Genomic DNA, 27615 nt, shown 5'->3' with positions numbered 1-27615 from the left:
AATGGAGTTATATTGTGCATAAAGAAATATAACATATTGGCCTAAAACTTTTCATTTCTCTCTGCCTTTCAGTGTCTCTCTGCACAGAATATTGAAATCTTCTGATTCAAACCAGATGTCTTTTGGGAAATTAAAGTCTTTGGATTTATTAACAGTGTATGAGAATTGTCTCATTAATATGAGCCTCCAAAACCCATCTGTTTACACCAAACAACGACAACAACAACAAAGTCTCATACCACAGAGACGATGCTTTACCTTGCTACCTTTGTTCATAAAAATCAATATATTTTCTTAGTGGAACAGAGAAATAATTTTGGAAAAAATATATTATTATAATTCATTCTTTATTAGTTAAGACTTAGCTTTCTCTTCAACAAGATTTAATCACGATCTGAGATTTATCAAGTAAGGCAGAGCTTACCAGGATGCTCCTCTCAGGTTATGCTAAATTCAGACCTACATAAACTACCTTTCATTATAAGTTAAGCTGAGAAATAAATGAGTTAGCATGGCATTGCATTATCAGCCCATCTGTCCTGATTCTGAGCAGTTTCTCTTTTCTCTGCACTAAATCCGTTTCATATCACTTTGTTGGTAATTAAAGCTTCACAGTTTCTCCAGTTTTTCATTGCTCCTAATATTTAAATTATTGCATTATGGTAAGAGGCATAGCTAGCATATTCTGGACTGTTCTTAACAGAAGTGTGACAGATATTGCCATAGCTCATCCTGGAGAAGAGAAGGTTGCGGGGTGACCTCATTGCAGCCTTTCAATACCTGAAGGGAACTTACTCCCAGGAGGGGAGTAAACTCTTCGAAAGGGCTGATAATAGCAGGACTAGGGGAAATGGTTTTAAGTTAAAAGAGGGAAGATTTAGGTTGTATGTTAGGGGGAAGTTCTTTACTAGGAGAGTGGTTAGGTTCTGGAAAAGGCTGCCCAGTGAGGTTGTGGATGCCCTGTCCTTGGAGGTGTTCAAGACCAGGTTGGACAGGGCTCTGGGCAACCTGATCTAGTAAAGGCGTATGTTTGGTGGCCCTGCTAGGCAGGGGGGTTGGAACTACATGATCCTTGAGGTCCCTTCCAACCCGGGTCATTCTGTGATTCTGTGATTCTGTGTGATAGCTTTTCATAGGTGATAAGTCTGTTCCAGCCTGTAGTGGTAGATCTCCGAGTGGAAATTTTAAATCAAAGCTTGATTTTGCAAGCAGTATGTTACTTGTGTGTTTTCTCTTGTTTGCATGTTAGCAAGCTGCAGTCCTATAAGATACATTTTGCCCAATTCTGTCCAGAAGTATAAAACTGTAATGAACTGTGATATCACTGGGATACGTTCTAATTTTATTCATTTTGGCTTTGTAACAGAGTTACTAGAATCCTTTCCAGCATCCTGCCCTATTCTTCTGTGTTCTCAAAAGGTAGAGAAAATCCCCTTCCTCTCCCATCACCTTTTCTTTCTGTCTTTTTACAAGCTTTGACAGGAACATTTTATTTTCTAGCAGAAGCTTTACTGACACAGATAAACACTCAGAGATAGCCTGTAGTAGTATTGGAACAAGTTCAGTGTAGTGAATTTTTTTAAACAAGGTTATTTCCCTGTAGACACTGAGTGGACTGATTTGGTGTTCTGATGCAGTGTGTGATGAAGTGAAAGTGAAGATTACCACTGATTTCAAGTTCATTAATGCACCAGATTGGACCTGCAATTAATTTATACTCTCATCTAATGGAAACTGTTGGAGGAGTTTATTTTTTGCTCTTTTAGCTACGGTTAATAGGTCCCCAGTTTTTGTTAGATTTAGTAGGTAAATTACTTATGCAAATGTATCAGAAAGGTTGTTAGTTCTCAAGGGTCTGATGCAGGCCCATTAAAATCAATAAGTCTTTCCATTTAACTAAATGGACTTTAAAGCAAGCTTTGATACAACGGAACTAATGCTGCGTAATAGCATGTGGTAACATTATTTCATGCTTTCTGGTGTTGATTTTAATGCCAATGGCTACTAGTCTTAATTAGAATTCTCTGTCATAGACGGTACATAAATATTTACAGGCACCTACTCAGGACCAGATATCCTGGTACCTGAACGAGGCAGGCAGAAAATAAATGTATGACATAGAGATCTTGTTTTGTGTAAGGTATGCATTCTTGTTTGTCTCTGACTGTACTAGTGAGTGTGAAGTACAAATGTTCATATTATATTATCCTTTGGGTAATAGAGGCCACACTGTTTCCAGTGGCTATACTCATGTGCCATGTGGTGGTAAAACCTCGAATGCTGTCAGGAATCAGGGTCAATGCTGTGTGCCCAGTCACATGCCGTGGATGACAAAAAGAGCATCTGCACACAGAAAATCATCTGCATAGGAGAAGTGTTCATAAAATATTTCATAGTTTTAAATAAATCCACATTCCATAAATATATAACTGTTGCAGACTATGAGCACTTCACTCATTGAAGACTTTTCACACAGTACAGGCTTCTTATTTCCAAATCATCAGTTCCTGAACTCTATGTAGTCTAACAGATGTTTTTATGATTAACACATTGAAATAAAAACATCTCTAAAATCACCCATTTTATCAAACAACAATGAAAGACAGGAATATGCAGCCATAGTTACTGCACTTTGTGAAGCAGTACATACAAAATATATATGATATTTTTACTTTTTGAATCCATCTTGGTGTACTGGGCTTGTGTGGCAAGATTTCATTGGAGGGGAACTGCAGGGGTTGCCACTGTGAGCAGAGCCCAAAAGCTGACCTGTGTCAGGTAAGAGCCAGGGTCTTGCTGCTGTCAGAGCTGAGCAAAGAGCAATGCTGGTTGTACTTCTAGGAGTGCAGATTTAACAAAGGAAAAAACTGCTGTACAAAAGGGAAAGAGGATTGAGAAACTGAGTGCATCCCAAGGTCATTGCAGAAGGAGGGCAGGAGTTGCTCCAGGTGCAGTGCAGAAGTTCCCTGCAGCCTGGGAGAGGCCCATGAAAGGGGGCAGGCTGTCCCCCTGCAGACCATGGGCACCACGAGGAGCAGATCTCCAAGTGGAGCCATGGAGGAGCCCACAGAGCAGCAGTGGATGTGGCTGAGGTATGGTTCACAGACAGCCTCTGTAGGTGCAGCCTCCGACTGGAGCTGCAGCTGTGGGGAGCAGCCCACAGTGGGACAGAAGGGCTTCTACCTCTGGGGTAGTGCTGGGGCAGTGCCTGAAGACCTGCAGCCTGTGGAAAGTCCATGCAGGATGGGTACAGGAAAGGCAGCATTGCATAGGACATCCCCCACATGGAGCAGGGGCAGAGAGATCATGACAGAGTAGCAGAGACAAAGCGTTATGGACTACTGTAATCCCATTCCACTTTTCCTTCTGCCACTTGTAGTGAGGAGGTAGAAGATGGTAAATGAGAGGAAGTTTGCTTATAGTTTCTTAGTACTCTGTTCTGTTGATAGCAGACAATAAATTGCATTAGTCTCCCTGAATCTGTTTTGCCCATGACAGCAATTGGTGTGTGATCTTCCTGTCCTTATCTCAACCTGTGAGCCCTTTTATATTGCATTTTCTCCCTCAGTTCCCCTTTCCTTTGAGGAAGGGGAGTAAGAAAATGCTGTGTTAGATTTGAGTAACCACTGCAGGCAGCTACCCATTTTCTCTTCATTGTGCAAGGATGCTGGTAGGGTGGCATCTTTTGTCCTTAGATTACACCTAGCCTAGCAGAGCTGCATGAGTTGTTTTGACAAAGGGTTTAAAGACTCAATAAAAAACTCATTTTTGAGGATGTAATTAAAGTATACTTTTAAGACATGCATGCAGATATTATGCACACTTGCAAAAGACTTTATTTGAAATATGCAAGGTAAAAATAAGTATAAAATGAAATGGTGACTTCAAAGTAAAATAAATAAGGCATGTCCTTAGATTGTTACTTAACAATTGTGATTCCTTCAGTTATATTAGAAAACCAACAATTTGCTGCTGTTTTTCTATAGATCTAAGTCCAGAGCATAGGTTATTTTCTCTGACATTGTTTTTGATTTTTGTGTTAATACTGAATGTATTCCTGAGCATCTCTACTCCTGATTTTAAGTGATTGCGCAGTCTGGATACAAAAAGCTAAACTTCTATCCTATGTTCCTTAGAACACGTCATTGTTAGTAGATTTATTTCCAAATCCTTAAACAGATTCAAATAGATACTGCTTTTTACAAAAGGTAACCTGTACAATATCTCTTCCACTGCCAAATGTCGTCTGAAAATTAGAGCCACTCAACACTCAGAAGATGAGTGCTGAGATGGAAACATCTTTTTCACACTTGGAGAAAGATGAGGAAAATGTTCTTCTGGCATGCTAGTGTTAGGCAATTGTTGAATTTAATGATTTTAAGTGACTGAAATTGCTGATAAGACATAGAACGATAGCCAATTTGCATTGAAATAAAACACATTTTAGATTCTATTGTTTACACAAACATCATCATATATATCTATAGAGTGGGTATACACTTCAAACATGTACAGAAATTTAACATTAGATTTTAATGCTGAGACAGGTGAGTAAACCCCTATGCAACTCGGGACCATGGAGGATATTTATTACATTACCACCAGCTCATTTTTCCCCATAAACCACACTGCAGTGTCAACATTTTAACATTTTGGTTCAGTTCTCCCTAGTGGCAAGGAAACAAAATAAATACTTCCACTGTTAAGAATGAAATATGCCAGCAGCACATACCGCAGTGATGAGCCTAATATAAATAATTACATAGCAGCTTTAAATGTAACTAATTAGTTTTGCATTAATGAGGTGTTGCTTGTGATTTCTTTTCAGTTTGATGTTATTAATGATTTTCTAGATTTGTATATTCCGATTAGTCAGTTTTAACACTTAGACATATACAAATTAATGTTTAATAAATTTCCAAACTTTTTTTAGCAGGCACAGTCAATTTATAATTAAGAAGAAAAATTGTATCCTACTTGATGTAAAGAAACTAGATTGTACTGTGAAGTAGATTTTGCCGATCATGGAAATCATAATTTAAGAAAAGTTGTCCAGTCTTGCACCTGTAGCCAAGCAGATATGAACTTAAATACTTAATGTGAGTTATTAAGCAAGGTGGTATTCTTAAGGCCTTTGACACATTTTCATCTTATTTATGGTCCTGATCTAAAATGATTTTTCTTATTTCAGGGTATTGCTTTGGATTTTTATTAATTTACTGGAAACATAAAAAAGAGTTAATAAGACCTCTGGTTAACCTTCCCCTTGACTTTACCTCTGCCATAAATTGGAGACAGCTTCACTGCTCTTCGTGAATTCCACACAATCTAAAATTTGTATGCAAGTCAGGAAGAACTTGTTTCTATGTATTATTCTCTAACAACAATTGGAAATTATTATAGAAAAAATAATAATCCAAGATTTATTAAAGCACTCAAGCATTGCTTAACCTCTGAATTTAATATAGGATCATGTGCATGTATAAGCATTTTCTGAGATCAGAACCATAAGGCTAACGTGATCAGTGGTATGAAAGAAAGACAATTTAACATGCAAGACTTAAATGCAATGCATTTAAGTATTACTGAATTTAAGAACAGATTTCAAATTTTATTGCAGAACAAAATCAGGCAACTATTTACTAGCGAATGTATCATTAATATATTAGGTAGAGGGGGTGAAGTGAAAGAAAGTTTGGTAAAAATCTTCTCAAATGTACTACAAATGCTATTTTTCCTGCAACAAATGACAATAGGAAAAGCTTATGCATTAACAGTGTAGTTGCAATTTTAATTGCAGTTTCCTAAGAAATTGTGTGGGGTTAATTTCCACTGTGTGAGAAAACAGACAATTCAGAACTATACTATACAACTGCAGAAGTGCATTGCTTAGTGGAACTGACTGCAGGATAAGTCATTTTCACAGCTTAAGTACCTTGTAGGTATTATGAGGAAAAGGGGTAGAAATAACAGAAGAAAAATAATTTTATCTAATTTGATTTTTTTTAAGAGCAAAATAAAATTGTAAAAAGATTTATTTTAATAAATTTTGACTAATGTCTTCAGCAGATTTGTGATTTAATTATGAATACAAACGAGCAAATATATATATATATATAGTTATATATATATGTATGTATGTATACTATGTATATATATAGTAGGTTATTATTTTCATTGTGTCAAAATCCATTATTGTTTTTTGTGGAGATTATTACCAGTGTATGGAATACATTTTTATAAGAGTATGAAAAAATTTAACATCACAAACAGTATAAATTATGTCAGGAATATTGCTTTTATGAGGCTTACACTTAAGATTATCTGACATGAAGTCGATCAACATGAAGATCAAAGATTGCTAAACTAGTCAAGGTCAAGGTTAGAAAAAGCTTGAGCTCTTCTTCCTTGTAACTGTTCTGCAAGTGACCAGATCATAAACTAAATTCTGTATTCATTTTGTGTGAATGTACTGGCAGTTCATCTTTGGACCAAATGCTATTGATATTTATCATGAGGGTATTTTAAATACAGCCACAGTCTGACACTGATGCCCTATGGATTAAAAATAGCAAAATAATGCAAAAATCCTTTACAGTGTGTCATGCCTTCATGAAGATTTAACATCTGCCTTCTGAAGTTAGGGAGTAATGCTTGCACCTTCTCCAAAGGCAATCTAAAACCCACCATGAACTCTTGCACTTGATATGCTCTGCTTCAGGCCACCAACAAGAAAACTACCATCTTTTTCAGATGTGGTGACACTAGTTGGTCCTTCCCTGTCTGCAACAATCACAATATTCATTATTTTCTGATGTAAATGGACCTAGAAAAAGATTAAATGCTTACAGTGAAATTACAGAGATTTTTCTTTTCTCTGCACAGCAAAACATAATTGCAAGACTCCATAACTTTGGTCCCCTGGGGACACTGGGGGTGTGAAGAACATTTCATTAGCGCAATCAGCTTCTTAGAATTCAGCTTTCACAAGTAGTTCTTATGTTTCTGTTAGTAAAATTCAGTTGAAGTCATTTTCATAGGAATAAATGGAAGCTTGAATGTCTCCAGTTAATTTTATAAATGATCACAGAGTTTTTTTTCCAGTATATTTTCCAGAAAAAAGCAAATAAAAAAAAAATCTTTCATACAAAAAATCAACTGCCTCCCCCATAGTGCCTGTGTTCTTCTCAGATGTCATATAGATGGTAACTGAAAGAAAATAAATATTCTTCTCTGGTCTTCACTTTTTTCTTGTAGGACCAGCTAAACCACAGCCTCCAACTTGCAGCAGTGACCAGTTCCCGTGTGTGTACATGCAACAATGTTTACCTCTCAATGCAAAATGTAATGGGGTTGAAGAATGCTTGGATGGAACTGATGAAATGAATTGTCCCTCAGTGACCCCTACCACTGTGTCTCCAAGCTCCTGCAAACCAACTGAATTTCTGTGTCCTTCCAAAGGCTGCATCCCAGCCCTCCTGAAATGCGATGGTGTGCCTGACTGCCCACTTAATGAAGATGAAATTGGATGCTGTAAGTTAATTTCAATGCTCTAGTTACAGCCATGTTAACTTTCTTTCCCAAAACAGTGACATGAAAAAGAGCAACAAAGAGTAGCAAAGAATTCAGTATTCTCTAATCAAGTCAAGAAAAGCACTGTTTGTACTGCCTAAAATGTGTTACCTGGAGAGACACTCTACATTTGCAAGTAATTTTGTTTATGTTTTCCTGTTCCCTGGCTATTGACTTTGACAAATGCTTGAAAAGTTTTGCATTGTATTTCTGTTAATAATTGGAAGAATTTCCACTTTTATTTCCATAGATAAGACAGTTGCATTTGCTTTGCTTATCTTTATTTACAGTATGAAAGAGAGACTTTTGCAGTTCATCAGTTCAGTGACATTCACAGAAGTCTTGTTCTTTCACAAATTTCAAAAAAGTCTGTTCATGTAATAGCAGTAAACTCTGCCCCGAACAGAAAGGCCTGCAATAAAACACAAGGACAGCAGGTTTCGACTGTACCTATAAAGAGACACCTTGAAGTTTCATATAGACACAAAAGTGAGCATACTACCCATTCCAACATATATCTTTTTAGATAGTGGAACTGAGGACAAACAGAATAGTTCAGTTGGAAGGAACTTAAAGATCATGTAGTCATCCAACAGCCTGACAAAGAGGTCAAAGCATATTATAGGGGGCATTGCCAAAATGTTGGCAAACACTGTTAACCAACACACTATGAGGCCTTTTCCAGTGTCTGACCAGATGTTTCATTACAGAATAGCCAGCATAATTAGCTATATAGCTTTTTATATAGGAGATGACTTTTTATTCTGCACGAGTTTTTAACATTTTATTTTTCATCCTCATCAAAACAAAATATATCAGTTTCCAGTGGGCTAGAAATTACAGTTCTTTAATCATTTGGATCAAAACTACTAAGTGTACAAGTAGGCCAGCACACCAGAAATTTCTTTTAAAAGATGGTTTTATATAAACTGGCATGTACTTTACAGCCTGTTTGTCCATGAGTTTTTGTTGGTGAAAGATACAGCTTTATGAGGGGCCTTAAAGTTTGCTTGCCACAAAAACATTCTATTTACCTCAAGATCAAAAACACCTCTCTTCATTAATCTTCATTCACTCCTGCCTCCTTGACCCCACCCCCACCCCCCCAACTAGAAGACTGTGTTGTATCACAGTACATGTACATCCCAGTGCCAGACCACAGCAGCTAGTGAGTGCTTCTAAACAACTGAGATGTAATTTCATTGCTTTTTTACTTTTAAGTAATGCATAGAGAATGAGGGGAAATTAAGTCTTGGTCTTCTCAAAAAACAAACATTTTCCATAGCTATTACAAACCTAGGAATTGTGGGTGAGGTGGGAACTCATTCATATCTGTAATCATATTGTTACTCCAAAATTCAGTTTTGATTATACAAACATGTAAGTTTTTACAATATGAGATGAGAATGCAAAAGCAGCAATGTATTTTTTCATATTCTTTTTCCTATGAAGATACTGTTTGCAGGGCAAAGCAGAATGCAAGTGGTTAGTGGTGGTTTGGAAGGAAAACAGTGAAAAGATTATTACTGTCACGCACTCAGTTCCCACCAAAAGTTGTATATCATAAGAGCACAGCATTTCATCTCTAGCTGTCTACTTTTAACTTGTGAAATGCCATGCATGTTTGTCTGTGGGGAAAAAATTGAGAGTAGAGAAGGAAATATCTAACAGTTTTTGTTCCGTTTATTGATATGTTTGCATAAACTGTAAAATCATTGAGTCCTTCGCTATTAACTTCAGCCTATATCTGCTATTATAACAGACTGGGAGATTTGCTGCAGATTTTTGAGAAACCTAAAATTCTTTTTTTTTTTTTTTTCCTAAGCAGTTATGATCAGAGAGTAGTAATTTAATCAGCAGCCTGAGAATTTTTGATTATCTTCTTCCTAATTTTTAAAAATACACATTTAGTAATTACCTTCCATTGTGTATGTGCCCAATTTCATTCATGTAAGGGTAAAAATAAATGGCCAAAAATGTTTTGACAAGTGAATTCAGGAATGGATAAGATAAATTTATCACTGCATCCTGCAGAAATTAATTATAAAACCCAAGAAAACCAGGGCAAAGAAAAGCAAACACAAAGTGCATTAGTCGGTTCTCTACTACAACCACTATCTACACTACAGAAATGCTTTTCGGCGTGGTTTAGAGATTTGTGCAGGCAGAATTTCCCATAAAGTTCATTCAGCAGTTAAGTTGTATGGTTTTGCTTTTTTTTTTTTTTTTTTTTTTTTTTTTTTCTTAATATATATTAAATCTACTAATCTGGTGGATTCTGAATTCTTGAAAATGATTTCCAGTTATGTTCTACTTGGACATCCCTCTTCTCACTGTTATGATAGATAGTACTTTAGCTCACACATTTAATCTATCTTTTAAATTAGTTTATTATAGTGGTAAGGATATAAAATAAACATATTAGCATCAGTGGTGTTTGTATATTATTTTTCACTGGATGCAGCAGCATTGAACCCAAGTGCTAATAGCAAGGAACAGTGATTTCCCAGTTCTCTGTAGTGCTCCAAAATATATCTGCTGTAGTTGTGATAAATTTTAATTACCTTGTAGATATTAAATTATATAACTTTAAGTTGGCTGTGATATTTTTATCCTTACTAGAGTTTTAATTTGGACATAGAAAATGAAACAGGTGAAAAACTGATGTTTTCACTTTAATATTTTTGCTGTCTTCAATAATGTGTTCAATATCTTTATCTCAAAGAAACTTGAAGGGCTCTCACAAAATTAAAAAGTAACTTGTGTGAGAAACTTGAGGTTATTTTCAACTATGTTAATAGTAAGCAGTATTAAATGCCAGAGCTGTGCAAAGTATTTAACAGTCAGATTAATTGCTATGAAGTTTTTCACTGTAAGTACATTAAAATCTCAGTGCAGTGAGCTTGTTCAGGGTAAAGGAAAACATCAAAACCACAGCAGTTATAAGTGGATGAAAAAATAATTAACATTTTTCTATCTTGTCTTCAAGTATGTGTCCAGCAGGGAGTTCAGAACTAGGGGAAAGAAAAATAAAATGTCAAAAATAAAATGCATACTTCCTTGCCACAACACTCACTGTGAATTAAAGCTCAAGAACTGAATCTCTGTTTTATTTTTAATATGTTTGACAAACCTTAGGTAGTACTTTATATCCATGTTTTTGATATCTCTAAAGAATGCATACAGGCATACAAGATCTGAAGAACATTTGAAGAGTTATTAAGTTTAAAAATATATTCTATGTCAAATTTCCAACTTTGTTGAAGTTCTAATCTGAACTAGCAATTATTTTTCCAGACTGGATATCTGTGTGCAAATGAGCAGTTACAAAACTAGTGCAATTACCATTGGAACATCATGCCCCAAATTATGAATGTCCAGGATTTGGATCTGTTACACACAAAAGAAGTATGAGATTTTTATTTGGTTAGGAAAGTGAAGCAGAGGGCATGGGACTGTCAGTTATTTACTGGCAAGCTTACAAGATCCTGAGATAGATGGTAGGTTATGCTACAAGCGTGGGTCATGGGAAGAACCACAGGAGTGGAGTGATGTTGTAATCTGATATTTTTCATACTTAAGGCCCATTTAACCAGACTGAGTGGTCAAGAGAATGGAGAGCAGATAGAGCAAGGAAACTGTAGCACAACAGAATCTAGATCCTCTGCATAATAGGAGGAAGTGGAAAAATGTATATCCATGAGTGAGTGACAAAGTATGAATTCCACTTAGTAAAAATGAAGTATTTGCTGTTGTAAGAGCAGGAGCTTCCATATGGTCCAGTGCAGTAAGAAGATACTGTTGTTGTTGCTTTTATCTTCCTGTCTTTAGCAGCAGATTCCCTCTTCTCTATCATCACTTCTCCAGTCATAGAAGAGTACTCTGACCATTTAAAATTAGCCAGAAATTTTGAAGCAAAGTAATACTCTTCTCCAGATTTCTCTTCAGAATTTAATATATGGTCAGTGCATGTTATTAGGATGTTTGATCCCACAGACCTTTACATATATGAACAATTTCACAGTTCTTTGCAAATATAAAAATTGGAAAGAGCTGGAAGGATTTGACCCCATTGCTAAGGTATAAAATTGAGCTGCACCATTTTAAGTGTAGCATGTTTTTTGTGGTTTACAAAAGCTGGAGATTTACATTATATCTAGGAGCGGAACAGATATATCTTCTAGCAGCTTGGCTGTCCTACCTGGGATGCTCACTGCTATGTGCACCAGCTCTTGCACAAACCCAGGAGTAGGAAAGAAGTATGTAGATGTGGCACCAGAATATTTTAAATATTTCTAGATTCTTTCTAACTCAGTATAGTATGAATACATCTAACTTCAATGGAATCAGAATTTCCTCTGATTTGCATTAATATTATGTTGAGAGGGTTCAGCTCATGCTAGCTAAACAAAATCCTTAAAATATAATAGTTGACAGCAGTCTAAGAGTTATCTAGCTGTGTTAGATAAAATGATGCTTTATTCTATAGGAGGATATAGGACCACTGCATCTTTCATATATATCAGTGATTCAGTAATAATTCTGTACCTAGAGCTCTATGGCTTATGTGATTCCATCGAGATTCTCCCCTCATCTTCTGGACAAACTTAGAAAAGACAACTAAATGCCCAGGATTTAAAAAGGTGTGAAAGTTCAGATATTTCAGTATAGATTTCCTCTACTTTTTCTTCACTAAATGTCTGTCAGTATTTGGTTCCTCACAATAAAAGGAAGCTATGCTATCTCAACTTTTTAGTTTTTGTTTTGTTTTTTTTTGTTTTGTTTTCCCAGGTTATGTCTGGGAGTTGAATGTGTTGTGTGGTTGTTTATTATGGGTTCTCATTGATTTTTTTTTCAGCTTACTCTGACAATGGTTTAAGCAAATATGTCTGTGTTTCCTTCACAAATATAACATGGGAAAATCCAGCTTCTGTAACATCTGTGTACTGTGTTTACTTATTTAGCTACTAATAGCAAAGTTGTATGACTTTGAAGATGAAAGCTTGTAAAGGTCAAGTGGATCCAAGTTTATAAACTAAAGTACAAATAAAGTTTTCTGATAGTTGTTTTTTTGGTGTTTTTGTTTGTTTGTTTGTTTTTTAACAATGATAAAAGGAAATATAGCTGACAATAATTGTCATGTTACTTTTCCTTTCAGCTATTACAGATTGTTTCAATGGTTCTTTGCTATGTGTGTCAACAAATCAATGCATAGCAGTCTCCCAGCGTTGTAATGGCATTGCAGACTGCATTGATTTCAGCCTTGATGAGTCCAGCTGTTCAGGTACTTAGTTTTCTATTAAAATGTCATTTGCAACACTAAAATACAACGGTTTATTAATGAAACTAGATCCAGTCCAGAAACTAGACTGAAGTCCCTCTGTTAATCAGATTACATTGGGTGTGAATTTGCATTATGAATGTGTCACTCAGAAAAACACTGAGGGAAAAGATGGAAAATAACATGCTTAGTTAACATGTACACAAGGGACTTTCATGTAGGTATGAAAACATCATGCTTGTTTTTTTTTGTTGTTTTTTTTGTTTTTTTATTCCTTTGTAATGTGCTACTGAGACTCTTGATTTTTGCCATTTGAATAGTGAGATCAGCATTTCTGAGTTGCTGGAGCAAAACTTGTATGGAATTATTATGTTCTCTGTGTCTTTGCTAACATTAAAAAATAACAATTTCACAATCCAGATAAAATACATACTTGATAAATTTGATTGATAATACATTTTCAATAAAGAATATTTTCAATTAAATGAATACATTCAGAAAATATTGCAGTGTAGAAAATTATAGAACCCAAACTAGAAATAATTTATTTCTGTGTAAATCCTCCACTATTTTTTCGGGGATCTTTTAAGTGACTGTCTTTCCACTCTTAAAACTGCAAGTGTCTACATTGAATAGCACTATATTTCTTTGTGTCCACAAATGATTTTATGTGGCCTACACCAAAAGTTAAAAAATTATGCATAGTTTATATTTTCTCTTCTAATGCGTAAGTATCATATGAAGACATAGAAGAATATTCACAGCTATGTTGTGTTTACATATTGTTATAGTATTTGAGAACAAAAAGTGAAAATTAAACTTGACAGTCATTCATCTAATGGGAAAAAATATTTGCATTTTACTAGTTATTATTTAAAAGACAAGAGATTCATTTCTGATTTTGTTTTTCTTACAGTGGTGGAATAAAACTAAACTTCAGTAAAATTAAATCTTTTTAATTGGAAATCCATGTGAAGGGATGTCAGAAGCTAAAAACAGTGTATGTCTGCTATATCCCTGAATTTAAACACTTTACTCTTTGCAAAACAAGTGTTGGTTAATCTCAGTAGGCAGCTCAGCCTCACACAGCTGCCCACTCATTTCCCAACACAGGACTGGGAAAAGAATAGCGCAGACAAAACTGAGAAAGTTCATGGATTGATAAAAATTTAACAGCAGTAAATAAATAAATGGACAGCTAAATATATCATGGAATCATAGAATCGTAGAATGGTTTGTGTTGGAAGGAAACTCAAGGGGCATCAAGCTCCAGTGCATTGCAAAAGGAATTACTAACCATCAGCTGACCAATGCGCATCCAATCTCTGAGAAACAGCAACCCCTGGAAAGCAGCCCCACAATTTTACTACTGAGCATGACACTTACAGGGTATGGCACATCTCTTTGGTTAATTCAGGTCGGTTATCTTGATTGCTTTCCTTCTCAGTTTCTTGCCTGCTCCCACAATCCTCACCTGGAGGGGCAGAGGACGAAACAGAAAGCCTTGATGCTGTGTAAACATTGTTCAGCATCATTTAAAATTTCAGTATGTTATCAACATGGATTTGGTCACAAATCTGAAGAGTGGCACCATACAGATAGCTATGAAGAAAGCTAAATCCACGTCCAGTAAATTTTATGATGCATGAGTAAGCATCTGCTCTTTTGTTACCACCACATTTAAGCTAACAAGAAAATAACAATAATGCTACAGTAAAGTAGATATAAATACTAAGAAAATATAAGTTCTTGGATCTCTATATATTGATATTTTTGTTAAATTATCTAGTAAGTGATAGAAGCTTCCTTTCTGGAGTCAGATGTAACTCATGATCTGCAACTAGTTAGGAGCCTGTTCAATTGAAGCACTACTTCTCTTGAAGCTCAAGAGATGTCCATTGATTTCAATGTATTTGTATTTAATGCTTTTATGGTCAAGAATAAAGGAAATTTTTTCAGAAGTTCTAAGCAGCCAAACTGATAAATGTGAATAATCTGCCATTCTGAAAATCAGACTATAACAAATATAATAACTTTGAGGGTATGGAGAGGGTAGATTTGAATTATAAATTCTATTTTTTTGTTTGTAGTTTGTCCTGATGAATACTGCAAAAATGGAGGAACCTGCATCATCAAAGATGATATTCCTTTATGTCAGTAAGTTTCAATGGGGAAAGGGACTGTTGAAAGCCATGTCTCTGTGTCTACATTATTTTTTTTTACAGTTACTGAGTAATGCAGCATTGAAAAGAGTATTATTTACTAGAGAGAATTTTCTGCAACTTTCATCTATCTTTATATGACACAGCCTGTTTGCCTGATACCTTACATTTTCTTTGTCTCATGTTTCACATCAACATTTAACAACACATTCAATGAAAACTGATGTGTGCTATACAGCAGGCATTACATGCCTCACATGAGGAGAACATATTCTAGTCTTGCCTGAATTTGTGATGTATTCTTGTATATAGTGATCTTTTTTTCTTTTTTTTTTTTTGCATATATTTGCATATCAATGGAGAAAGTTACTAAGTAATAGTTTACATTTATTGCATTTTTCTGTAAATATTTTTATGTTGAAAAAATGAATACAATCCTTCAGTGGAACATAAGAATAATTAGAAAGTGTCTCAAGATATCTGACAGTTTTCATTTCCCACTGGGAAATTACAGGGTACTTTTAAAGTGCAAAGTAAATAGTGTTGTTCTTTATCACAGTTTTGTCCTTCACGTACTTCAGTGAGTCTTGCCAAAGAGTTTGCCAAATTACTACAGAAGTGACTGTATCTAAGTGAGGGTATCTATCTTAGTCAGAACCTGACATTAAGGTTTGTCTCTTAGTCTCTAGGTAACACATTAATAAGCTTGCTGACAAAATTTCACTTATAGAATAACCTGTATCTTTCAAGTGATGCGTATCCATTACTAGATGAAGAAATGTTATAAATAACAGCCTCAGCAAATACAGGCATTTTCATACATGATGCGGGCAGGGACATTCATTTATGAGTACTTTCCACTTAGTGCGCAGAAAATGTTGCATGTAGATTTCCCAGAGAATCTCCTACAGTATGAAATAGAGAATGACCTCTGCTAGAAGCTTGAAGTTTCATCAAGGTGGCTCTTTCAAAATTTCCTGGGAAATAGAAAGAGAGAGGGGGGGATAAAAGTGTGAGGGAGGTTGCACATAAAATGAAAAGGATAGACAGCAAAAAAAACAAAAAAAAAACAAAAAAAACATATATATATATATATATATATATAGGTAATTGGACTGAAGGCATAGAAATGTCAATTATTTAAGTGATGAGCACACACAGTGCCAAGAGCTGTATGTGCTTGTGTTGGAGGAATAGATAATCTTTATTCAAGAATACTTGAAAAATACTGGATGATGAAATTCTGGAAAGTTTTCCGACAACTCTGCTTTTGGGGTACATGATTGGAGAACAGAATAATGTTTCTTAACATACTGCATAATTTTAACTCTCATACCTTCTCGACAAAATTAATGAGATGTATTCACATATAAAGTATACTGAAACTGACATACAGTAAACTCATTATATTGCTTGCCATTCCTTTATTTTTATACAAACACTTTCTATGCAATATACCAAATTTAGAGTAGTTACCACTAATACAAAAATGAATGAAAAAAAAATCATTTTGTTAATGCCTGAACTGTAAGAAGGCTTTAATCTTTAAGCATAAAATGTAATTGCATTCCTTGCCCTGCAATTAAGCAATCGAGTTAATACGTCTTCATTATATAGTTTTTAAATTGCACTGAATATATACCGTTTGGCTAACTTTGTTGTAGAAACTAGAATTTCAAGGAGTTATTATACATAGATTTGCAGTCAGCTTTGTAGTTGTATATATAAGTTACACAAAATACAGAAAGTTATTTTGTTTGCTTTTGTGATAAAAGTGAAAGTGTTGCCTTTCACACTTTTGTGTGAAAACAAAAAAAAAACAAACAAAAAAACGAAAAAACCAAGCAATTTTGCTATGTCAAAGCTAATGGAATATAATGGAAAGTTTCCAGTATCAGTGGGGAGCAGCATCCTATGAAGTGTACCAGTTAGTGGTCAGAATCAGGTGACTGCTGAATCCAGTGATTTCAAAAAGGGAATCCACTTCTTTATTCCAAACCTTTAAACTAGGTTGTCTATAGGGAACTGTTCAAGTTTGAGTGCACTTAATAGAAATTGGGAAGTTTTATTCAATTAAATAAATACAACTGAGTGCACAGACCCAAAATTTTGATCCACAACAAATGGTTTTGGTCTGCTTTCTAGAAATCTCTAGCACCAGATTCTTGCATAACTCTTGGGTTTGGATCTTATTTGTATAGAAAATTAAAGCAGTATCAGTAAAATTGGAAGGGAACGATATAACTTAAAGTTTTCTCTGTCTTCCTTCATGGTGTTAGGATGTAGTCCAAGTGTAGTCCATTTCTCATGCTGAAAAGCAAATTGTGACCTGGATATTTTCACATTGTCTCTTCATGGTACACTTGATGACTTGGGGGTTTGCTTCTTTTTCTCCTGTATAGAGTATCAGCAAGGAAATTTGGGACTATTTCTAGATCAGAGGAACTGATGAACTTCATGTACAGTCTTTTCTTGAAAAATGTTGGTGTTGAGAGGAGCTTAACCTAACTGTAAGAATAAAAGCAATAGTTTGTTTTCTTTTAGAAAGTAAGATTAGTACTCAAGATTAAAGATCTCAATATCAAAGTGAGAATTACATTTAGAGTCTGAACAGAACAATTGCTGTTTTAACAGCAAGATACTGTAATCTTATTCAGAACAGTATTATAGACATAATTTAGCAGAGACACTGTCTTTAAAGGAAGCTCTAAATAATAATATTTTTGGTTTTAATTGATTTACTCATCACAGAAATTAATTCTGTTGTGTAAATTCACCGAAAAAGTTTTTCAAAAGACAGAAAAAAGACAACAGTTGAAAACTGTGTACCAGTGAAGACATCACTCACAAGGAGACACAAGGGCTGAAAAAATTCTCATGCTACAGTTCCCTCTCCTTCACGTTAATGTGGCTATCTTTTTGAACTTTAAAACATCCCTGAGTATATCCATTCATAGACCTATAAATTCCATACTTTGTATTATATGAAATCAAACAATATTTAATGTACTCTATGTTCAGATATTCTTTCTTACCTTTCAGACTCAGTCTTACTAAATTTAAATACAAAGTAGGAGACATTATATGGTCTGAAAATCAATATTCTCATACACTAAGATTGCCTATGCATATCTACCTATCTAAAGTTCATTTTCAAGGATCAGTTTATCACCAGAGATCTCTCTACAAGGTACCTGGAGTCTACAGGTTGGGCATATCTGATGCAATGCACAAGGTTTCAAACAAGTTGTAAGTGATGTAGGGACTTCTGGAAAATGCTGAAAAGAGTTTTGAACTTTACCACAGTACTGTGGGAGGTGCTTGTAGGTCTGTGCTTAGGATGGCAGGAAAGGTGGGGATGGTGGAGAACTGTATTTGACAATCTATTATTGTATAAATTGGATAGGAAAAACTGATACCATCTATTCTGTGCCAGCTACATCCTGGTATGCGTCCTACCCAGTATATCACTCAGAATTTCCTGGTCTTACAATGCCCTCAAGCTATCTTTCAGGTTTGCAATTTTCCCTTTTATTCAGTCTGGGTGAATTTAAGTCTCCAAGAATTACCCTCTTTGTGTTGTTGCTAGGTGGCTAAGAAATTGCTTAAAAGCAGCAAATTCTACTAAATTACAAACTTTTGAACTTCTCTTGCTGGCTTTTGCAGTGTTGACTGATCTGGAAAGCTCCATGCATTTTAATTTTAAATACATACAAACATAGAGGATTTTTCTCAATGCTTGGAAGGATCTTTTCATGTTCGCTGTTGCCCTAATCAGCTACTAGGCTGCATCTCTAAGAGGGAATGAGTAACTATGTGCTATTCCCACACAGACTTATTTATATTCTGCAGGGGAAGAGTATGTATTTATTAAGGCCAAAATAATTTTACTTACTTCTAGTTAGCAAGTCACATTATCAGTGTACAGAAATACTCCTCTTTCAAAAATATAGTTTGAATTGTAAAATGTAGGTGGATTTTGAAATATTATTTTCAAGTGTGTAATGTTAATGTCATTCATGTGATAGTTGTAATATTGATCTCAGCAGAGAATAAATAGGAAAAAAAAAATCCAGGAATAAATGTCAGTCATCAAGCTAGGCTTCAGAATTCAGTACATTGCAGAAGGTTGACAGTTTGATGGTTTTAAATTGATGGAGGTGAGTAAAGCTTGGATTTAAATGTATTATCAATTTGTGGACAGGAAAATGAATTGGCCAGGACATATACTGTTTTATCATTGGAATATGTGTGCATTTGCATCTACAGATTAAATAAAAGATCTGTGGAAAATCATGAGGTGGCTACCAAGCCACTCTCAAGCAAGCTGTGCCTTAACTGCCGCCTGTGAAGGCACATAGAAGTCAGACAGGTCTTAAAGAGCCCAAATTGGTTTCTCCATTTTTCCCTGACAGAGTGGCTTGGAAACTGTAAAAACTCCTTGGGTAGATTTCAGGTATCAACTATGTATCAGCCCATGCATTCCACATATTCATAATCCTTGTGAAGTATTTGTTGGAAAACACTGGAGCCAACCATAGGTGATGATGGCTTCTTTAGTTTAATTGCTAGATAAGATTAAAGATTGCCTAAATTCTAATATAAAATAAATTTAAGCTCTGTGTCATTAACTTAATATGTTAGAAAAAGTAGTTTTGCTTCCATTTTGCATTTTAATCCATTTGTCAGTCTTCCTTCTTAACTATTCTATTTTCCATTACTCCATTGACTTTGTTGAGGAAAGCTGTGCAGTTTTTGTTAATTGCTGTTCAAATAGTTTTTAAAAATTGACTAGGGTTATAAAATGAAGCTAACAAAAAGACGACTACCAACATCTAAATGGAGTATGTACTGTGCAGTTTTGGCATGTCTGAGTTTCCTACACAAGCCACTGATGCAACTTTTCATGAACAGTAGATGAATGAAATGTCGTTTAAGCATTGCTACATAGAGTTAAATACGCTAATGTTTGTCTTGTATGGAGCAAATTCTAATTTTTAAATGGTTATTTCTACTCTGGTGGTTGCATTTTCAAATTTATGGTACTCATATTACCAGCTGAATTGAAGTGTCTGTTTCTATTTGTATTGTAGTGTATAAGAAAAACTAAGTGCCAGTGGAGGTTTTTTAACCATCCATTGTTAAAAAGATTTACAAAAGTGGGAAAAGGTGTCTGTACCTCACACATTCCTTGACAATTTAACATTTTAGAATGTTTTCTTACAAATATGTCACATCTAACAAACATTCTTGCACAAGCTGTCTTTAGCACGTGCCTCAGCACTGTCCGTTCTTGTCTGGATGTCACAAAGTTGTCAGGCTGATGTTCATCAGAAAGCAGCTGCAAGCAGGATTTTTCTTACTGTTGCTCTGATCTTATCTTCCCTTTTGCAACTCATTGATCCTGCTTTTGCATCAAATGTAAATTATTGTCCTGTTTTCAATGCCTGCCTATTTTTTGCAACTCCATCTAATATTTCTCATTTAACAAATATAATCCAAATGTTTTAAAACACTAGATGCTAATCAGGTCTGTAATATGGACAGAAGAGCCTGTTCTGAGCACAAAAATAGCAAATTTTCTCTATCCTAAAATATCTCTACACCACTGTCAAAGTGTAGATCACAACTTGGTATAATTCTTTATACTTGTTGAACGGAAATTAGGTATGTCTTTCGAAATAGCTTCATTATAAATGTACATGAAAGAGGGACTAATCAAAGGAAGGAATTATGATTTACCCTATAAACCCAGAGAAAAAGCTTGGTATAGTAATCTCACCTTTCACATATGAGATTCTTCTGCAGTTTTTTTTAAATCTTCAATCTCTTGCCTTTTTTAAAAAAATAAGCTATTCTGTTCCAGTAGCATAAAGTCCTCACAACTGGTATTGGCATGCAAAAGCTAGAGCAAATACTGTGGTAAATTTTCTAGACCATCTTTATTTGAATATTTTGTCTACCTACTGTGAAGAATGCACAACAAATAATTAAAAGAAATAAAATTACAGCAGAGAATTGTAAAATTCTTTGTAAAGGCAGGCCAGTCTGCAACATTCAGAGCTCAGTGGATGACTTTTCAGACAGCAATCAGAAGGAAAGCTCTGCTTTCTTACATTGTTCATCAGGCCTCCAGAAAAAAAAGTCTTTGATTACGTCAGTGCTAAAGACACTTGTTTGCATCTTTTTCTTTTGGAGCTTGGAGAAAAACAATTTGCATTGACTGTGTAGAATATTAGCAATGTAATAATGTTTGTTGGGCAGGCAGATTTAACACTAATTCTGTTAAGTATAATTTGGTTTGACTTTATATATGGGAATTATAGTTATCTGTAGCATTGCTGCCTTCTACTCCTTTCAAACTTCCCTCTGGACATATAAAAAAAGTTAGAATACTATCACACAGGTTCTCAAGAGAGGGAATCTGGTTTTTTTTACTGTAATAAGAAATACTTTAAAGTGTTTTCTTGAAAAGTGAAATTTCAACAAAACATTTTGCAAAAATGTCTAGTCAAAAATGTCTTACAAAGTAATTTTGAGATAAAATATCCCATTTATTCTAGTGAAATCTATGCAATATTTAGAAAGAAAGAATATTTATTTTCATTCATAGATTGTCCTTCTCTGGGTTTTGGAGTTTTAAGTTTTTTGTTTGTTTTACTTTTAAGGGAGTATCCACTCAGATTTCCCTGACTTCAGAACACATTTGGATTCTTATGCTTTTTGAACATCCAAGAATTAATTTTTCTTCATGTAAATAAACTGTACCTTTATTTTAAAGTATTTCCACCCAGTGTATCAAAACTGCCTCCCTTCTAATGTTACCAGAATATAGCAGTTGCCAGAAAACTCTTCCATCTGTGGCTTACATTCTGGTGACACACAGAAAAATTGTAAAAGGCATTTTTTAGTGGTTACAAAAATTATTGGAGCTAAGTATTCAAAGCTGTGCCAGGATACGCATTCCTTATGACTAATTTGACTCTTCTGCAACAAGGAACCCACATGGAAACTTTTTTTTCACTCTCTATTGTTATTTTTAGGGCAGTTGAAGCAGATATTTTAGGCACAGATACATGATGTCTGGAATGAAGGGTGTCTGAACCTTTAAAAAAAAAAAAAAAAAGCAAAAAATCTAATGCCACAGACAAAAATGCCTGAGCACATCCTTTTACTCTGATTCTATGAGATTATAAAAACTAGTCTTGAGATTAAAGTACAGGTCTGGAAATGAGGAATTTGAATTCCAAAGTGTGCAGCACTCATAATGTAAGTCCCTCCAAAGCACACAAAAAATTTAAAAGCCCTTATCTTTCTTGCTTCAAGAGATTTTTGACCCAAGACTACTTATGTACTATTGCAATTCATTCTTTTTCTCTCTGCTACTTCCTTCTTGATCAATAATGTGATTATAAGAGTGTTCCTCCAGCTTTTTTTGGCCTGTTTGTTTCAAGGTCGTCAGTAAAGGAACTCTGTGGAGTATTGCTTGCCTTGATGAGAAAGGGACCAGATATAGCAGCAAACATAGGACCTACAAAAGTACATGTTAAGTGCAGAAACAAGTGTTAAGTTCCCACATGCTGTTTGAGACTTCATTGTATCCTGAGCTAATCACTTTCATGAAAAAAAGAAAAAAAAAAAAAAAAGTTTTAAAATATAGAACCATAATACAAGTTCTTACAGAGCGTTTATATTCTCTTTTATTACTATTTTAAGAGTTGAAAATGGAATGAGTAAATTGCACACTTTTATGTTTTAATGCTACTGAAGCTTCTGGAAGACTACTACTGGAGAGAGACAATGTCAGGTACACAGCGTATGAATAAACTCTGCTAGACTGAAGCTGTGAAGTACTGGAGTTGAGTTAAGAATATCCAGTAAAGGTTATTTTCATGCTTATAATGTGATAGAATATATACATGAGTAAATTAGATATCTTTAGGCTAGATAGCAATCAATATCTTTGCATCTTTAATTGCTTCTTGCTTGCTCTATGTAAATGTTGATTAATGAGTCCATTTCTGCTTTCTTAAGATTGACTGAAACTTAAATTCCTCGTAGAGAAATGTCAGCAACATTAATAGAAATTCCACAACTGGATCTAGAATAGTGCGTGGACCTTATGTATATGCTAGCAGTGAGTGTATCAACATTCCACTGTATTTTCTCAAGCAATCCAAGGGTAAGACAGAAATTGATACAGATATGTTAGCTCTCTGAACAATTCTGATATTTCCAGACAATTATCCTGAGCTTTCATTCAGTTCAGGCAAACCACAATTATATGCAGATGACATAGGATGGAGGAATTATTGTCCTTTCCATCCACGTTCATTTTGAAACCCTGTGTTTATGAAGAGTCATGAGAAAAATACTGCATTCACTTAACTTCCTTTTGATTAACTAAGCTGGGGTTTAGGGGCCAGAGAAAAGCTTTCTTCCACTGAATGGTTACCACAAAATAAGCACATCTGTTGTAACTTTAATAGTGTGGATCCAGTAATGCTTTCCTAATCACCACAGATATGACACACAGGATATTTCTCCAGCTCTTAGCTCCCAGTTACCAGTGAGGTCACCACCCACAAAGTATTGTCTGTGCAAGTCAAACTTGTGGCAGCAGGCTCAAGAGCAAAAAATCCCAAACCGTAAGAGATATGTCAGCAAACAGTTTAACTTCCTTTTTGCTGGGTTGGGTAACAGAGCAACTGGAAGGCTGTTTTTATTGAATCCTTATGGAAAGTAAGTTCTCAACATTTATTTCTTGAGAAAGAAAAAAAATAAAAATAAAAATAATAATAATTTTAAAAAAAATTAAAAAAAGGTTGTTGGAACCGTAGTGCAAAAAAACCAGTAAGCTCTCAGAAAAAAATGTCAGGACATAGACTGCAGAGGCTTTGTATGTCTAGCTTCATTCTATGTTTGTGAGTTTGCAGGCTTTTCTTCTTCACAATTTGAAGACTATTACAAAGCTCACTCCTTCCTTTTCATGTTGTGTGTTTAGTTAACACTTGTCATTTTAGAATATTCAACGAATAATTTTTGTAGTCCTTCTGAAAGTGTCTCCCAATTTTAAAAATTCACCTTCTTTGAGAGTCTTAACATAGGTGATTTGTTTTTATTCTTTAATGTTATCTTCTGTATATTGATATTGAGGTTTCTTCAGATCCAACATTTTTTTCTCAGTATGTCAACTGTCTATTATGACTTTCTTTCAAACTGGTGACACAAGTATTACTTTTCATTTGTATTTAGAACAGCTTGATATTTTCTTGGATTTTGTTGTTCTTGTTGTTGTTGATTTGGTTTTTTTTGTATCTTTGCTATATTTTCTCACTTGGAAAAATCCCTTGTAGAAGTATTGTGCAAACTATTTTTGTGATGTTTACTATCTGTCCAAAATACGAAATAATGGAAAAGATATTTTTTCATTGAAATTTCAAACCAAATCAAGTAGAGAGGTTCAGAAAACACTATAACCTGTAGTTGGTTATGAGTTGATAGCACTGTAACTCTTCGACCTTCAGAAATCCTATCTGCTCCAGTGTTTGTGATTATATCCCCATATAACTTCTGACCTTCAAAGTCTTTGAACATAAAAGTGGATTATCAGCATTCCTTTCTCTCCTGGATATTTGAGCAAAAGATCCTCAATTTAATTCCTTGTAATGGAAGTCTGCTAGAGCTTTAGCAATTTAAGGGAGAAAACTTTTATGTCCATAAAGTATTGCAAATGTATTTATGAATCAAACATTGAAAATTGCTGCACAGCAACCCAAAATATTTTTCTTCCCTTAAAATTCTTATTTATTATAAGCAGTCAAAAAACAAATAACTAGTCTGTTTTTATTGTAATAGAAATCATAGTTCAATTTTTAGCTTTCTATCCAGTCAAGATATTTTGGAGCTAAATAAAAGGTGTACAGAGACTGATCACATGTAAGTCTGGATCAAAATTTGTTCTGATCTATTCCAACTTTTAAATTCAAATGGAAATAATTCACTGTTCTACTAATCAGTTAATTTAACCTTTCATCGGATCATCCTGAGTTGAGAGCTGAGTCCTCCATATCCATCTTGCTCAGTTAAACTAAGGTAGGATGAGGAATTTGGAAGGAGATTCAGGGTCAAGAAGTGTAGGAGTGAAATATGTCTTGTGGGGATATGTAGGAGTGTTTCTAAACTGGCAGAACTCCTAGTGATCTCAAAACATTTGTAAGACCTTTAACTAAAAGAGGAATATGTTTTGTTAATAACTCAGATAAAGTGTAGATGATAAAAGTGGAGGTAGACTGTCTGATGAACTGAAAATTAAACTGAAGATAGCGCATTATGGACAGTGAGCAGAGAGGTTTAAATACTGGTGATATATTACTTTCTTACCATATAAGGGGTAAGTTTAAAAAACAAAACAAAACAACAACAACAATAACAACAACAAAAAAGACATTTTTCCTATCTACTTCTGGGATGAGTCTGGCTACAAGATTTTTAACATTACTAATTCACAGTAGGAGTGAGGTGATGGGAGGGAAGGAAGGAAAGGAGAAGGGGAGGAAGAAGGGTAATCACCAAAGTCCTGGGAATTGGCTGATCATGCCACCATCTACCCCACACAGCTTCCTGTGTTAAAACTGTGTTTGCACACAGCAGAAACTTGTGCCTGTGAGAAGATTTGGCTGTATCGCAAGTCTACACAAGGCTTGTAGCACATAACCTGTGAGCCATCCTTTAGTCGTGTTAGAAACAATGACTTATGTGAAAAATAATGTCTATTAAGACTGTTACTGGGAGATACAAGTCTTAAGGGACATTGGATATTATAGACATAATAGAAAAATCCTATTTTTAAGTTTTTTTCATCCTGATGCCCTAAGAAAACAAGTTTAATGTGACCATCCTGCTATTCCTTTTGTACACAATTATTTGCATCCATATTTAGTCTGCAAGCCAGTTTTGATCAGTCTTGTTGGAGAAAGCAGAGATGTCAAAGATGTGATATCCCCACAATTTTTGTGAAAATAACACTCATTTTTTTTGAGGCACCACTCTTGTCCAGTGCTATGAGCTTTTATGAAGGAGCTGTGGGGAAGATCTGCAAGATAGAGTGAAGATGAAGGAAATCATGAGTATGTGGTGAGAAAAGTGATATTATTGTCTGAATTGACATAAACACATAGAAAAATAGGCGTTATTAGATCTGTCTCTTTATCAAATATTCTCATAATCCGCTCTATATGCAATGTAATGCACTTCCATGTCAGATGCCATTCTGTTAGACTGCCTCTCTGCTGCCATCAACAACATGTAATGAATTATTGGTGGGAAGGTTCCACCTCTACTGCCATACCACCAATTTCTGCCTCTGATGTCATGGGCCAACACAGTGAAATAGGAGTCATTACTTTTAAAGCAGCCCACATATTTAAATAGGAAGAATGCAGCATAACTAGTGGTTACAGAGTAGACAAAAAAAGGGTTTAATCACTTCTGTACCCTTAACAATTTGTTCTTGCATATGCGACCTTTCCTCTTTGTTGCAGTTAACTTTGCCTCTTTATGAATGGTCAGAAGCTCTGTTTCTTCTCCTCTGGTCCCAGAGAAGTCATCTGTCAGCTCTGAGGCCTCATCTCTCTTTTTCCTTACAGTAGTGATCTCTAAAGTCATGAGTATTAAGAGAAAGGACAAAAGTGGTCAGGTCAGCTCTGTAAAAGAGATCTTTGAGTAGATCATGAAAACAAAGAGTGACATAACATTCAGAAGAATAACTGTGAGAAAATATTTCTAGTAAGAAAATATACAAAAACAAACAAACAAACAAAAAAACAACCTACTAGAAAACATTAATGTTTAATCTCTTTCAAAGAATGGAAAACTGTCATGTTCAAATAAGTTCAGTCTTCTTTTACACACAATACCTAAGGTGGCTTACTCAAGCCATACTTAAGAATGCATTTACAAATATATAATGTTTGGATAAAATATAAGAATTAATTTACAATAAATATTTATAAAGTAATTGATGTGTAGTAACGAAACATTTCTAACTGATATTTTTGTGAAATTAAGATATCATTTTTTAATTTCAGCTATTGATATTAAGATCGAAGACAAGGCATTGTATCATATTTAATACAAAGTAGGGGAAAAAAATCATCTGCCAGAACTATGGAGAAATAATTTGCACTTCTTATTTCTAATAGATTTTTAAAATTGCAATATCCTTGCAGTCAGGGAAAAGAGAAAAAAGAAAAAAAAGAAAAAGAAAAAGAAAAAGAAAAGGAAAAGGAAAAGGAAAAGGAAAAGGAAAAGGAAAAGGAAAAGGAAAAGGAAAAGGAAAAGAAAAAGAAAAAGAAAAAAAAGATAAAGAAAAGAAAAAAAAAAGTGGATTAATGAACTTAGTTCAGCTTATATCAAAGATTTCATCCTAAGCCTTACTGCACTGACACCATGCCTTCACAAAATGTAAATCTGTTCCTTATTAATATGGAATGTTTGTCATGGCTCACTTCCACATTTTCTCAACAGCTGACATAAGATAATCTGCAGAAAAATGGAACATAGAATTTGTTGACTTCTCAAATTTTTGGATTCTACCTC

General features: G+C 34.8%; 1 protein-coding gene across 2 annotated transcripts in view; it reads left to right on the top strand.

Moving 5' to 3' along the window:
* The window catches only part of MALRD1 (MAM and LDL receptor class A domain containing 1), a 204643-nt gene that overhangs the window by 152589 nt on the left and 24439 nt on the right, over window positions 1–27615 (top strand). For both annotated transcript variants that reach the window (XM_015853499.2, XM_015853500.2), the window contains exons 33-35: window positions 7258–7533; window positions 12731–12856; window positions 14944–15010. In XM_015853499.2, the coding sequence (XP_015708985.1) occupies window positions 7258–7533; window positions 12731–12856; window positions 14944–15010 (469 nt within the window). The remainder of the gene's footprint in view (window positions 1–7257; window positions 7534–12730; window positions 12857–14943; window positions 15011–27615) is intronic.

The sequence above is a fragment of the Coturnix japonica genome, chromosome 2 (genome assembly GCF_001577835.2).
Source record: "Coturnix japonica isolate 7356 chromosome 2, Coturnix japonica 2.1, whole genome shotgun sequence".
Taxonomy (NCBI): Eukaryota; Metazoa; Chordata; class Aves; order Galliformes; family Phasianidae; genus Coturnix; species Coturnix japonica.
The sequence above is the reverse complement of the archived record's forward strand: the minus strand, read 5'-3'. Positions and strand labels throughout refer to the sequence as shown.